General features: G+C 43.9%; 1 protein-coding gene across 3 annotated transcripts in view; it reads right to left on the bottom strand.

The window, feature by feature from the left end:
* USP22 (ubiquitin specific peptidase 22) overlaps positions 1-15,008 on the bottom strand; it is a 110,960-nt gene extending 95,952 nt beyond the window's left edge. The window contains exon 1 of one of the 3 annotated variants that reach the window (XM_056334055.1): positions 14,749-15,008. In XM_056334055.1, the coding sequence (XP_056190030.1) occupies positions 14,749-14,874 (126 nt within the window). In that variant the 5' untranslated portion in view covers positions 14,875-15,008. The remainder of the gene's footprint in view (positions 1-14,748) is intronic. The other 2 variants (XM_056334054.1, XM_056334053.1) reach the window with 2 other exon arrangements.
* Between the last annotated feature and the right edge of the window lie 971 nt (positions 15,009-15,979).

Genomic DNA, 15,979 nt, shown 5'->3' with positions numbered 1-15,979 from the left:
CACAGAAACGCAGACATTTGCCTAAACTGTAAACAAACAGATAATTTCTAGGGAAAAAGACAGTGTACGGCCAAAGAAGTAGAAACACCAAAGGAAACTCAAGGTATGGAAGAAAGAAAAAAAAAAAAAAAGAAGCAGCCATTGAAAACAAGGTACTGCCTGTGACAGAGGACATGCTGTAAAGAACAGTTACAGAACAAAAAAATAGAAAACAGCTCACCAGATTTATCCTGCTTAACACAAAAATATTAAAGTATCCGGTCAAGACAACCTGACATGAAATAAGACACTCTGAAAGCTACGTGCAAATTGTAGAAAAAAAAGCGATCACCAAGTCCAACATAGGACATTACTCGTGCCAAGTTGGAGTTTGTCACATCTTTTGTGTTCTACAACAGTACGTGCCATTACCTGTAAGTTAAGAGCAGATTCAAAACCAGCTTTGGCCTCACTGGAAGGTCAGAGGTGACATTACATCAAACCCAACTCTACTAAGGAGTTCTGTTTGGCAGATTCATGGTCATCCATTCCACTTTTCCAACTAACTGACCACAAAGAGAAGAAACCTGAAAACAAAGCTCCTTACCATAAGCTTCTTAAAACAAAAACCTGCAGAGGGAAGTGAAGAAAGCCACGAAGCTCAAAAAAACATGGTGGAATCTCCTTCCTGCTTGAACACTCACCACACAGACCTGCTTCGGCTTTGCAGAGTTGATAGGACTATAAAGCCTGCCTTCTCTGCTCTTTGATCTGGTTGCTAGACATTTTTCTATAAAAGCAGTTAGGAGATTCCACCAATCGTCATCTTCACCTCTAATGCAACTTTACTTTGTGAACCAGAAAAAAGACGTATAATATTATGCTGATATTTCACAGATTATGTGTTCTACTTTCAAGATCTTAACTTGAAGGAAACACTTTAAGAAGTTAAGCAGTGTGAGTTGAAACATATGAATAGGTGAGGTTAAAGGATTCAGCACTGAGGGAAACCAAGACAAAAGGATTCTGTCGCTTAAAAAAATAAAATAATAAAATCTAATTCACTAACTATTAGCAACAGCTGCATAAAAAGTATGTTAAAGTGACAGGAACAGTCTAGTGGGCATCACAATCTGCATGGTTCTTTACACAGAACACAGCTTTCTGCATGACAAAAGGAAAATTTTACATTTCCTTGAAAAGCTTTATTTCAAACACATAGCTGTAAGTAGATATAACATAGCACCAAATTCAAATATGACAGCATGAGAGAGAATTAAAAGCATAATACGTGTTGAGAATTTTGTAAGCAAGTGATTACAATTTACCTACTATCTTACTAGGAAATTGGTTCCAATTCCCTGAGATTAGAAAGTTCTCCAAGTAAAAAGGTAGCAAAAATGTTGTCTAGCAAAGAGGAGTAAACACTGAGTTGAGGCAGATCCTGTAACTGAAGTCAGTTTGGAAATATCTACTTTGTAAAGAAATCAGAGAAGTGCACCTAAAGCTTTTTAATACTGGCTTGTAATGATGAAATTAATGTTGTATAGGCTGGGAAGACCAACCTCCATCCAAGGGGCATAGTTCAGTGTTAAATGTCCACACACCTGACTCCAGTCTTCTGGGGCAGAGAGCACTTAAGGTCCACGGGACTGCTCTGAAATACTCACTAATTTATACAGATCACACTTACTGCTGCTATCTATGGTTGACCACTCAGGCAAACAAAAACCAAACCAAATCAACCCTAACAGAAACACATTACCCCCCAACTTACACGAAACTACAAGGGAGCTAAAGTACAAAGTTTTGTTTTTAAATCCCCCAGAGTAGCTTGTAAATTATTTCTCACCATGCTTTCCCAGTACTTTATTACTTCAGGCAAGCACATCTTTCATGGTAGACATAGCCTTATAACACTGCTCTTTGCTAACAAAACCAAAATGATGACTGAAATCTACGTAGCGTCCTACAGGATCACAAAACTACCAGCATTCTGTCTTCAAGAGCAGAGAGAGGTATTATTTAGGTTGGAATATGATAACCACTGCTTTCTGCAGTCCGTTCTCCTCCTAGTTCACTCCTCCAGCACAGATAACCTTTGGAGCAAGGAAGCTACAAGGCACATCCTTCCTTGCCTGCTCCCACTAGTATCCATAGAGTTCTGGAGGTTGACAAGGGTGTCAAAGTAATTTTTTCCTCTGAGGAGATGGTATTATTATTATTATATTACCGTGTTGAGTTTATTAGCTTATTTAAATCAAGATACTTGAAATATCTGACCAAAATAGGCTTATGGCCTCAGCTGGTGGGTTTTTCTCTTCCAGCTACAGTTCAGCATGTCGGTTTGTAATAACTATCTGTGCAGCAAATGCCACCAGAGTAAAATCCAGGCTTGACAGCTATTTTGGGCTCCTGGATTAGAAGTGTTAGCTGCATTAATGGGGCAATGAGAACAAAGTCTTCTGCAGCGAGAGCACGATGAAACACCAGGTGAACTGGTGTATTAGCTCCTCTAGAAAACTCCTGTTCAAGCAGCCCTCAGGTAATACAATTCTTCAAGAAGTTTCACTCATTTACTCTACTCCTCTCCACAAGATAGAAATTCTCAATGTATGGTTTTTATGAGGTGCATCATCTGCAGATGAGGCTATTCTGCTGCTGCTTGAAGGTAACTCCTAAGTTTGCTCTTGAACACAAAGAAGGCCAAAGGGGGGAGGTGGGCCAGCAGGTCTACCTGAACATAATGCAGTAATACCAACAGATTGCACTGCATTCTAAGAAATAAATGTCTTTCAGTAAAACTATAAAGTCAGATCACCAAATGAAGGTATTAAAGCTTCTGGTATCTTTCATTCTGAGCATGTTTACAGTTGTCATTCTAAAGCAGCAAAATGAAAGAGTTTGGGATTTTGTTTCATTTTGATAAAAAAAAGACAAGCTGCTTCTTGTCTGGCTATCTTACAGATAACAGCATTTTTCAATAGTCAGGAAAAAAAAAAAGCCAGGACAACACACCAGGAAACACCACACTTGCTCAACGTTAAGATTATTATTTTTTTTCAATTTGATTATCCATACAAGCTACAATTTACAGTACAAAACAGATACAGTACGGAAGCAGAAAACTAGGAAAAAGGAGATGCTAACACATTCAAAATGTTTCAAAAGCCGAACTCTGTACTAGGCATCTCAAAAAAGGACCCCCAGCCCAGTCCTTCCCATAGCTGCACCAGTGCCAGAGGAACAGGGAACCAGCACCACCACCTGCCTGAGGACACCCTGATGGGGCTGCAGAGCTAGCACCTCTGCACCCCAGGAAGCACGTCAGGGTTTCACGGGAGTGCTGCTCTTCTCCGGCTGTCTCCATCTGGCACACCAGTCCCACAGGGCTACAGCCAGCTGGCACAGCTCAGAACAGCCTTGGGGCTGCTCTAGACTACACAAGGGAGTAGGCCAGAGGAAAACCAGCACCATAAAGAGCTAATTTACAATCCCATTATCCCATCATCCTCAACTATATGCAGCATGAGCATGACCTAGGCACATGCCCTGTGACGAGGTGCTTTAAACGACCAAACAAAAAAGTTACATCATCTTAACAATGAGTTTGATTATAAAAGACAGAAATCTTTACTTAGAGACAGGCCTTTTTAAAGAGGGAAACAAGTGGCTCGTAACTTGATTATCTAGAAAAACACTATTAATTGCATTAAATTAAATGTAATATGAAAGTGGATTTTCTGTAATAGCTGATCACAGATTACGGGCATTCTACACTCCCTGGTTCATTTATTTTTCACAAGGAAACTGGAGTAGAAGCAAATTATTTGCATACAGGAATAAGTCCTAATGACTGCAAACGTAAGACAAGTTTCACCTATCAGGCTCAGCACAGACCAGGACATCTGTGAAAGCCTGGCATGCTCATAACAGCAGGCACAATCACGCTGTTTTATAATATAATAATAAAAGAGGTTACTTCATGGAACCCTATTAGCCACACTTTACAGAAGAAACCATTAGTATGTGGAGAACATTCAAACACAGTCAATCCATCAGTGGCAAAGTCCAGAGGAAGGCAGCGGTTGTTACTCAAACTCCCTGTGCAGCCTCCATGCATCACTACTCAGGTCCTCTCCCACCACCCCAGCACTCCTCCCCTCAAGCTACCAATGCTACAGCTGTTGGTTCAACCCTATTCAGGCGAAATATTATTAAGAAGAGAAAAAAACCCCAACTTTTTCATCTTTATCTGTTCTTTCTGGTTAACAGTACAATCGCATCAACACAATGCAGCAAACAGTATGGCAGGAAGAGTGTGCAGCCAAGAGCTGGCAATTCCTTGGACTGTTAGGGAAAGACACACATACACCCAACAGCTAAAGAGCTGGATTTCAGGTTCCCCACTCACCAGTCTTCGGTGATACGGCACAGAAAGGCCCAAATTTCACATCTCTTTGCTTTTCTCTAGTAAATCAAATGTTGCCCTGTCCTGTACCTGAATAGCATTTTTCTCATTCAAATCATCTGCCAATTCCATCACATACTTGTGTCTCACTAATACCCACATATATAACTAGTTTCTAGATTTTAATTCAAGCTTTTAAAATCTGTCAGATTTGCTAACTCATCACTTTCTCCTTGATGTCATTTTCTTGCACTCTTTTACCACTGCTTAAAACAACTTGTCTGCAAAACAGTTTCAACCTACAGGCACAATATGCTTACAGAATTAAGATTGCTTGCTTTATAAAGAACTGCTATAATAAAGTAATTCTTAAGGCTACCACTAGACTTCCGTTTTTCTGCAGTCAAGACTTTTGCAATATACAGCCCAAGACAGACAACCTGTCCCCCCCCTCCTACTGCCTGAAATCTTTCAGTAAGAGCCTGACTACTTGCATTCCAGTGATGAGATGTCCCTGTGATCTCAGACATACCAGGATCTTTCCCCTCGTCTCCTTTTCATAGAATACTTAACTGCATGGATGAACGAAAGATTTACTTAGCGTCATAAAGCAATTTCTCTAATGCTCCATGTATATTTTTCACACTTGGCACTATTTCACAAATATACAGTGATATACTTCATATAATTATGAATGTTGGCACCACACCGTTGCACTTTGTTTTAGGCCCCTTCAATTACTAAACAAGTGGTTGAGAACAACTCAGGATACACAAGTATGAATCAATTCCAGTACCTGAATCAACGCAGAAAAATTACAAAGAGATGCAGAAAAGAAATCAGACTTATCGTAGCAACTCTAGAACTTACACATCAAGTTACAAACAGCAGAATTACTATGTGACAAGGAAACACATCACTAAGAGTAGCAAGATAAAATTATGCTGGACAAAGCGTAAGATCAATTTCCTTAAGGAACAGCCTCATAATGACAGAAGAGAGCCTTGTTCCTCTTTATGCATGTAACTAAAGTAACTCTTGAAACCATTTTCACTGCTTGCCCCATCCTGTTCTCTACATCACTGTTAGAAGCATCCCACAACCAAACCCACAACATGTACTCACGAATGACCAAAGAACTGAGCGTTCATCATTCAAATAAACATGTCCAGTAACAAGTTTTTTGAGGGGAATGCTTGCTAAGACAGCATGACAGAAGTCAGCAGTGTCCAGAAAACAAGATTATATGAGAATTTTACCCTGGTCACTAGCTGACAAGCAGGACAGTGATCAAGTTTAAGAACAATACTGGGCAGTAATATGAAGATAACAAAGCACAGCAAAGAAAAACATGAAACCTCAAGACAAATTTTGCATTTGTCACTGGAGGGCACAGGGTCACAAAACCTCACCCAACCTAAATGAGGTACTGAAATCAGTCAGCTATCGCAGCTGTCTTCACTTATGAAGTTGTCGCACATCTGCTGCACAATAAATCTTACCTTTATTTACCAAGTATATTCTAAAGAAGGTCCCTTAATCTGACTTGCATGCAGTAACAAGTCTGAATGCACAGACAGAAGCACAAATTATAACGGGGCAATCTTTTTGAAATAACATCAGGTGATTCAAAGACAAGGAGAGAAAGATTAATCTTTTTTTAAAAAAGAACATAAATTGGGGGAGGACGGCACAGACAGACACAAAAATAAATGTTATAAGCTGCTGTTTCCTCTCCTTGTGCTAACACACACTGAAGTAATAGAATTCAAGTCTGTACTTCACGCAAAACAAAAGTCCTTTAAAAACAGAAGCAAAACATGTATCTAAAAGCCTGGGCAGTCAATTCAGTAACATGAATCCATCCTATTTTAAAAAAAAGGCTACTTGGATGCATGAACTTCTGAGTGACAAGCGAGGCAATCACCACAAATGCAACTGTGCGCCACATCAGTGTCTGATACTCTGTCATCCCCATCACTTAACTATATTCAAATACTGCAGGGTCTTCCATGTGTTTAGGCAAAAATAAAGTTACTACTAATTTGGTAACTTTTACTCTTTCGTTTTATACGCACTACTTCTTAAATTGTTAACACACACACACATATATATATATATATATATATATATATGGATGAAAACTTGGTTTAATATACTAGGGCAAAAGCTGCAACACAACTCCAGATTAAGATGCTAATGAAAATGAAAAGAAATTCTAATAATCTCTTAACTGAAATGTAGATTAATCATCTCTTCAATTAAATTCTACATAAATATAACTTCATAAGTTCAGTGAGTTGTATTTTTACATCTTACATATATGTGCAGAAGAGCTCAGCTGTGTGTGCAAACCACACGTCACAATGCAAAACCAGTACGGTATAGGAACAAGACCATGTAAGTATAGTTAAACCAAGTTTTCTTTTCAGACTTAGTACTAAGGCAGTGTCATATTTAGTGAGCTTCTTCTCACTACTACTTTTAATATGAGGATATTTAATATGTTTGACATGTTTAGTGTCAGAATTTGTTACAGGACATGAGAACTCGCACTAACCCCAACATTTATGCTAAAAAGACACTACTTTTTCTTTCAAGTGTGTTGAAAACAACTTTTGTTACCATGGTCTTTATTTTTTTTTCCTTGAGTTTCACCTTATCTAATGCCCAGATTATTTTTTTTTCAATGACAAATTTAGTATACTGTAGACCTTCACAGAAATATCCCAGGGATATGCTGACATCACCACTTATACTATGCAAAAGGTAGACAAGAGCAGCCATGCTCATTTCAAGCTCCATTAAGCACAGGAAAAGAAGAAGAAGGGAGGAAAAAAAGTTCTGTTTACCAACTTGGAAAAGCAGAGAGAAACAAAAACATAAAAGAGTTTTAAAGTAGTATTACATATAACTGAGAGGGTTTCCTTATTTAAAAAAAACACACCTTCAGTAACCTACTTAAGTAGAGAACTGAAAGAGAGTAGAGTATTTGCTGTATTGAGCACACAAAAGAACTTGACAAGATAGAGTGCTTGCTGCTAATCAGTTACCGACAGGTAAAGTGAAGCTCAGGTTACTTTGAGTCAACTGGTGTCTGGTAACAGTTCACTTTAGTGATCATCAAATAGGTCTTGAAACAGATAGAATTATTCTTTTTCTTAAATGAGAGAGATCAACACGGCGGAAGCTGTCCTAGCACCAAAGTAAACCACAGATCCTACTGGAGCTGCCATGCCAGTTGCATCACTGTGGTACCTCTGCTTGGAGAAAACGTGCTTTGAACCAAACAGAACGCAGGTTAATTTTGCAATGAGTAACTCTTTACAACATTGATTATATTACTAGCTAATGCAGCAAAGTTCTTACCTTGAATTAAGCAGAGTGTACATAAAAGACTGCCAAATCAATATGTAAAAGAATACAACTACAAAGACAGAGCTTCCATCCAGTCAGAACAGATCTATCAGCTTCTAGAACTGCTTCTGCTAAGAAAAGGTTCCCAATTCAGGCCTCTCAGATAACATATGGCTCTCCCTACGCTCCAGCACTGCTTGCTGACAACACAGTCCCAGATAACATAATAAACTGTAATGTCATTATAGCATTTCACTCACTTAGTTCCATTGTCCATAGGTAACAAGAGATTGGAGATAGCTGCTCTGGGCAGCTCTTTCTGTCCAAGTCTAGAAAGGCTTTAACAGTGATGGCTCTTTACATGACCACAGAAAAAAAAAAAATTACTCTTTAAAAATACAGTTCTAGTAAATCCAGCAAAATGCATATGGGTCACCCTCAGATAGCCTTTCTTGTGATGCCACTATAATCGATACATAAGCAAGAGTACATACGTGTCCCCCCCTTTAGATGCTGCCATGTACTACAGACTTTATAAATACTTGGAGAACCATGGGAACACAAGTATTAAAAAACCCAAACCCAACATTTTCAAGTAGCTATCAGTCAAATGAAATGGAAAGGTATGGCTAATAAAAAAACCCACCCTACATCTTCCGGGAAGAAGACATCAGGAAACCATAGTCCCACGTCAAAATAAACATGGACAGGAAAAACTACGAGTGCTAGGTTTAACATGAGAAACACAAGCTTTTGAACAGTTAATCTTTCTTTGGTTTAAAAGAAATCAGCCACCATTGGGAATCAAACCAAGAGTTGCAATGGCACTTGCTACGAAGCAGGATCCCCAGAGCACGTCCCAAGGGAAAAGATATTTTTTTCCGCTCAGACTCAACTAGCAGTAAGTTGGGAGAAGGGGAGTCAGCAATTCACAAGCAGGCAACTTACACTATCAGTCAGCAGCATTCACCTGTTAATTTGTTACTCCAGTTACTAAGACAGAAAATCCTCAATGAAAGAAGGAGAGTAGAAGGTTTGAAACTGATTTGCAGCTCCGGTTTCATGTTAACGCTACAGATTAAGGCCTGAAACAAAAATGCGGCTATCAGCTAACCTTTGTTTGTGGTTTAAAGCTTCGATGGCTTAAAGTAAAGCTCAACAGATAGTCCAACAAATCAAACAAAGCCATTCCACTCTGCTCACCTTCACACTACTAGCTGTCATCCCAGTTCAAAAGCTTTCGCCATTTTCAGTATCGAGCATGTAAGATCACTGATTGCAGACAAAATTAAAAAAAGATGCTATAACTGCTCCCAACAAACAGCCTGGCTATGAGCAAACCTTGACTGCTGATAAGACTACAGAAAGGGAAAAAAAAAAAAAAAAAAAAATGCCTTCTTGTCCAGTGTAACTCTATTTTTTTTCCTTCGCCAGCTTGCGCAGCTCCATCTTCCTTCTCCGCAACATGGAACAAATAAAAGCATGGGGAAAACTGCATTTATTGTGCAGTTATTAAAAAAAACAGGGAAGAAAATGCTTCCAACACAACTACTATTCATCAGTTAGCTTCAGTTACAGGAATCTGTGTAACCTTTAAATCAATACTGCAAGTGTTGACCTGAGACAGAGAGAGAAGCGCTAGGCAAGTCCTGATGGTTCAGATCCCACAACTCAAGAATTGCTATTCACCACCTCAGAGTTCACGGTGCAGAACTAATTCCTAACATTTGGCCCAGAAACCAACCATTTATTTAAAAAAGCACGGTAGAGGATACAAAACAGGGATTAACACCACTAGAAAGAGTAAGTTCTTGTATTACATTCTTCTTCAGCACCAGAGACATAAGCTCAGCGGAGCACTGTCAGTCTGGCTTGTCCCACATATGCACGGCTCTGCTGCGGGAGCTAAAATCTCCTGTCTGGGTATCTCTCACCCCAAAGATCGTGTCTTCAGACCAAAAGGAAAGAGAACATTACCTTCAGCAGGTCTAAGGACCTTTTTACTCCTTAGAGGTTAAGAACTAAGGAAGATTGTTCAGGTATGAAACTGAACAATGAAGCTTGCAGTCCATTTTGACACTTCTTACAAGCTCTCAGGGAGAAGGTAGTCCCCACAACACATGGCAAAGAACATCCTTCCTGAGTGAATCGGCCAGTTCACACAGGCAGCCAAAGCAAAGTATGCAGCTGAAAAGACAGACAGGCTTCTTGAATCCTGGACTCCCAAACTCTCCACAGGATTTCTAATCCAGAAGTTTTGTGCATACGCTAAAAACGGTAAAGAAAAACAAGCCAAGATTTCCTATTAATTTAAGCAATCAAAACAGTGAGCCTGAGAAGGCGGCACAGCCTGGTAAGGTTCCTTGTCCATCTGTTATGGTACAAAGCAAATTGCCTAAGCAACACTTCCCTGTTCCTGGACAGGTATATGGGGCAAGGCTGTAAAGGAGAAAGCAAGTGAGCAAGCATGCCTCAACAGGCAGGAGATGAAAAGTTCCACCATTAGCTTACCCTGTGACTGCAAGGTCATTCTAGCAAGAACTTAAAATGTTGATTTAGACTGTGAACCACAATACTTGCTACCGAAAACATAACATGGCATTTATTTGCCAAGACATTATTAAGCTTTTTCTACTTTGAAAGTTAGGAAATGAACCAAAGAAATTTCTGTTTTGAGTACCTATGAATCAGTTATCTGTTAAGTATCGTAAGGAACGAAGGACTGAAGTCACAAATACATGGGGAGACGGATACCTGAAGAAAGGTCATCACCTATAAAATAAAATGTTTCTTCATATCTGAAAGCATCATGAAGGGTCCATGTAAAGAGAAAATAATGGAGAAACAACAGAAGCTCTCAAACAGGAAGAAATATGCTAGAATGCACCCGCTGTCAAATAGAGTGTATAACCCCTGACAGGCAATTATTCTTCGATCTATTGGCAGAAGCACAGAACAAACATTCTGAAATTCCAGATAGGACCTTGTACATATCATGACTCTAGTCACAATAGCAGTTTACTTTTATCATTCAGAGCCTTTTCAGAGCAATGACAGTAAGAACCATCCAGAACAAGACAGACAGTTTGTCTCCAAGGTGTGTAGTCTAGCAAGACAGAATTTAATTGTAAATTTAGCTTCCCTTCAAGCACTGAAACCATTACTTACCAACGCCTGGACACAATGATGCATCTACATGTCTAATTACTCACTGACAGGGACCAAAACCTACATTCAGCACTGCAAAACAGATGTTTCTCATCTGTAATTCTAAAGGAATAAGCAAATCATTTGAGGTGTGAACCTACAGAAAAATGGAAAAAGCTAACATGAAGGGATGGCTTAAGTCTTCTTAGCATCCTTTGTCTGTTCCATAATTCCTGGAGGGGTGGGGGGGTGGGGTGGGGTATTGGTGTCAAATGTAAGGACCTCTCATACAGTGTTACTTAGTTGAAGTGTGAGGTAATTTCCACATCAAAATATTCAACGTAAAGTCCATGACCTACAGAAACACAGGCTTTACCATCAGCCCATGACCTACAGAAACACAAGCTTTACCATCAGCTTATTAAACAGATTCTATCACAAATTAAAAATCAAGAGTTACAGGTCAAACCCCTAAAGCCAAGACAGTCAATCCTAATTTTGTGCCACTTTACATACAACTTGAGCCCTGAAATCTTGTTCCAACTTTTAATCACAACTATTACAATTTCAAGAGTCATTCTTTGGATTTCTTCCTCGTCCCCTTTTCCCGTTCCACTCCCCAGCATGACAAGACAGGTTTTGCCTTTGCTTAGGCTTCACCATCAGCAACACATTTACACCATGGCAAAGCCTCTGCCTAGAACAGCACGTATTATGACTGCTGCACTTTACTACTCCGGCCAAGATGCAGTGAGCAGAGGCAAGCTACAGCCTCACTCCTCCATGTAGATACAACAATGCAGCATGACGACACCTCAAATCCCAGCACAGACAACGCTTCAGAAGTGAACACACTCCTAAAACCTTCACCAGAGTACCAGTATCTACAGAGATGTACACATAATTACCTCTCGCTTCTGACTAAGAATTCAAATGCACATTCAGGAGGTAGCCTTCCAACGATAAACTGTGCTTTACAGCTATGCTATTCGCAACACTGGCTGTAAAGCATACTGAGCTGAGCACTGAAGCTCATAAAAGCTTATTCGCAGAAAAGGTAGGTATTAAAAATGAATAGCAAACAGCGTTAAAATGGTCTTCCAAAGCATAACGCAGTAGGCAGTGGAAGTGAAGTGGGAGGAACGGACACTTTCTGCCCCCTGCAGTTGCCATTGCTAGCTGGATTTTTAAGACAGCCTTAGGAGGGATAGTATGCTACCATTCTAGAAACCTAACGATTTACATCTGCCTATCACCAGACAGCCAAGACATCTTTTACAGCTAGGTTAATCTAACAGTTACATTGACCAAGGCTTCCCATTAACGATCAACTACACACGTCAAATGTTTTTCACGATAAACAAATTATGTGCATGTCCTTGATTTTGCAACAAAAAGGACTATCACCTTTTACCAAACCTCTAATTTGACCTCATTGTTTTGATTAGGATTAAGAACAAGAATCCTCACCACCAAATCGGTACTCTAAAGCAGTCAGAACTATGCTCCTAAAATATATATATACACACATACATAATATATGTATATATAAAATATTAAAGGACAAAAGACTGTTTTCTAGTTATTAGACTATAAACATGCCTCCAAACAGAAAATACCATTTATCAAATTTTACATGTAAATGAGTAAGGCATACATACAGACAGCATTTCAGTAAAGAAAAATTCCATGGAAGATCTCATGCCCATATGCAGGAGAGGTAAGTACCATAACTGTTGCTTATATACTTTCTTCAATCTTTGTGAATATAGACTGGGATTTGAACCCCAAATTCAGCTAGCCAAAATGTTTCCCTATACATGATCATGTACTCCCACATATTTCAGGTTGGCTGAATTCAGGAATCCAACTATTTTCAGACTGGTAACCTGCTTGAAAAGAAAAAAGGGGGGTGGGGGGTAGAAAGCATTTTTAGGATGTATTTGAGAAACTGGTGTTTTCCATGAGATGATAGATAATTTTGAAACAATGCTGTTCTGCTTTAAGAGCCTGCCCGTGCAGAGAGGAAGTGAGAACAGATTGATTACAATGGGATATTATTTATTTCCAGCTGTTTTTTCAAGCAATGATGAACACATCACTACCATTAGATTCCAGAAGAAAAAACCCTAACTGTTGCAGCATACAAATGGTATGCAGGTTACAAAGGATGTTCCAGATTAAAAAAAGTAGAAATTGTGCTAATGAAATCTTATTTTCCTTCTTCCACATAACATTTGATTTATATTTGTCTGAGACATCTTCTCACTTGTCATTTTTTTTCTTCCACAGCACACGTATATTTTTTTTCCTCCATTTAAGCTACAAGTACCGTGTATCATGTATCAATTTGTATCTTGACACACTAAAGGCTAAATAAACACAGTTTGACTAATATACTTCACAATGTTGGTTTGTAGGGGATTATAAATACTAAAACCAAGTTTGACTGTATTTTGCAGGGCTATCAGGTTAACTAAATACATTTGAAACGCTTTTCTTCTCAGATCCCATTTTTTTCCTCCAAGAAAAAACTGGATTATCCTGAGAACACAAATGAAATACGGAAAAACGGTCAGCCACCTCATCCCTGAAGTACATCTCTCATACTCTAGGTCTAATTATGACTGAGCAGCTTAATGCAAAGCAACTGGGCTGAGAAAGTTTTCAATGGGCTGCTTCAACACAAACACAAACCGTGCTGTCCCAAAAACCAAGTTTTGCTGTTGCACTCCCCTCCTCAGTCATGAAGCGATGACTGATAGAAATCTGCCAAGTCACTTTGAAGCGAAAACGAGTAATTAGTTGTACAGTTGAGAGAGAAACACGCATGTGGACAGGGATGTCATTTGAGAAGATAGGGGGGGGAAAAGTGCTCTGCCCCTCGCATTATGCCTCAGTAACAGGGATTTCTGCCTCAGGAACAGGGATTTCTCCTGGGTTCGCCTGCACAGGGCATGCCCCCAGCACCAGCGCACCCCTTCCCTGTGCTCCAGGCTGAGTCAGTTCCTCCCCCGCCCCCCCCCCGCCGCCCCAATGCAGCAGGAATTCCCTTTTCCAAGTGGATTATCACGATGAGCAGTTTGTTTGTTGTTTGGTTTTTTTTAAGGGGGGGGGGGACACAACAACATTTAAAAAAAAAAAAAGAAAGAAAAATTAAGCAAACCATCCCCCTCACTTGCCTCAGCCACCGTGCCCCCCCCCCGCCCCGGGCCGCCCCGCCGCAGCCCCCCGGCTCGGGCGCGCCCCCCGCCGCGCCCCGGCGGCACAAAGCTCGGCCGCAGGCCGGACGTGCCCGTTGCCCCGGGCCTCCCCTCCCCTCCCCTCCCCCCCCCCCCCCCAGTATTCCGGGAAGCTCTCGCTGCCTCCCGCACCTCCGGGAGGAGGCGGCGGCGCTGCGGAACAGCCCCGCTGCGGAAAGCCGGCCCCGCCGCCGGGGCAGGTGGCACAGAGGGAGGCCCCGGAGCGGGGGGGGTGGGCTGGCTGTCCCACTCCATCCCGGCGCCGTACCGCCCCCCCGCACACCCACACACCCCGCCACCCCCCCGGAGGCCGGAGACACCGAGCGCTTCCTCCTCCCTCCCTGCCCCCACAGCCGCGTGCCGGAGCCCGGGCCCAGCCGCTGCCGGCGGGGCGGGGACGGCGCTGGGGCCGGGGGGGTCGGGCCCACCTGCCCCGCGGGGAGGTGGGCAGGGCGGGCGGGGGGCCCGTCCCCTCCCCGCAGCCGCGGGCAGGCCGAGGCGGTGGAGTGCGTGTGAGCGGCGGAGGGAGGGCGGAGGGAGGGGAAGGGACGGGAGCGCGTGTGGGGAAGGGACGGGAGGGGAAGGGGGGTGGATGCGGGCCGCCCCCGGTACCTTGCGCTTCCTGGTCTCGGCCGAGCCGCTCCACACGAAGCACTGGTAAATCGCCCGCAGGTTCTGCTTCCAGTTCTCCACCTTGAAGCCGGTCACATGGCAGCACCCGGCCGCCGGCGGACTCATGTCAGACCCCCCCACATCAATCCGCCCGCAGACGGGCCGGGCCGGCGGGCAGCGAGCCGGCCCCTTCCCCCCCTCCGCAGCAACCGCACGGACACGGCCGCGGGCACGGGCCGGGGCGGCCGCGCGCCCGCCCGCGCGCCCCCCCCCGCCCCCCCGCCGCGCGCCCGCCCTCCGGGGCTCCGGCCCCTCACGCCGCCGCCTGCCGCGCGGCCTCCGCCGCCCCCGCGGGCTGCTGTGGGGGCGCGGGCAGCGGCTGGCACATAGAGCCGGGGCTCCGCGCCGCCACGGCCCCCCGGCTCCGAACAAAGCGCGGCGGCGGCGGGCGGGCAGCGCGCACTCCCTCTCGCCCGCCCTCTCCCTCACACACAAAGATGGGGCTCTCTGAGGCGAGGAGGAGGAGGAGGCGGCGGCTGTAGCGGCCGCTGCCGCCCCCGGAGTGGCCGCCGCTCCCTTCTACCTCATAGAGGCCGCTGTGGAAGCGGCGGGCGGAGGGGAAGGGGAGGGGGGCGCTGGCGGCGGCGACCCTGGCCGCGGTGTGAGCGAGCGTGTGTGGGGAAGGGGGCGAGTCTCCGCCCGCCGCCGCTCCTGCTCCCCCAGCCGGCCGCCCGCTCGGCTCTTGTCTCTTTAAACCACCCCCCCCCCACTCCTTCGCTGTCTCCTTCCTCCTCCTCCTCGTCCGCACCCCCCTCCGCCCGCCGTGAGCAATGGTCCGAGCCGCTAACTCAACCTAGCCCGCCAGGCCCGGAGTGGGACAGACCAACGGAGAAGGGGCGGTAGGTGCTCCCTCTCTACCCCGCCACCCCTGAGGGAGGGAGCCGGAGCGGGAAGGAGCGTGGCAATTGGTGTCGCCGCCCGTCAGTCCGCCACCGGGCCCGCCTCCTCTAGCGTCTCATTGGTTTCCTTCCTTTTCTTCTCCCCCCTCCACCCTTCCTACCTAGCATTTCCCTCTGCCGGAAAGGGGCGGGAAGAGCTCGGCCTGAATGACAGAACGCGCGGCCAACGGATAGGAGGGGCGGGACCTGGTAGCGAGCGTTGTGACTGGACCGGTCGGAACGGTCGTCAGTCACGTCCCAAGGCGAGAAGGGACTGGCGGCGACCGGCGAAG

The sequence above is a fragment of the Falco biarmicus genome, chromosome 4, assembly GCF_023638135.1.
Source record: "Falco biarmicus isolate bFalBia1 chromosome 4, bFalBia1.pri, whole genome shotgun sequence".
NCBI lineage: Eukaryota > Metazoa > Chordata > Aves > Falconiformes > Falconidae > Falco > Falco biarmicus.
This window is presented reverse-complemented; position numbering and strand designations above follow the sequence as displayed.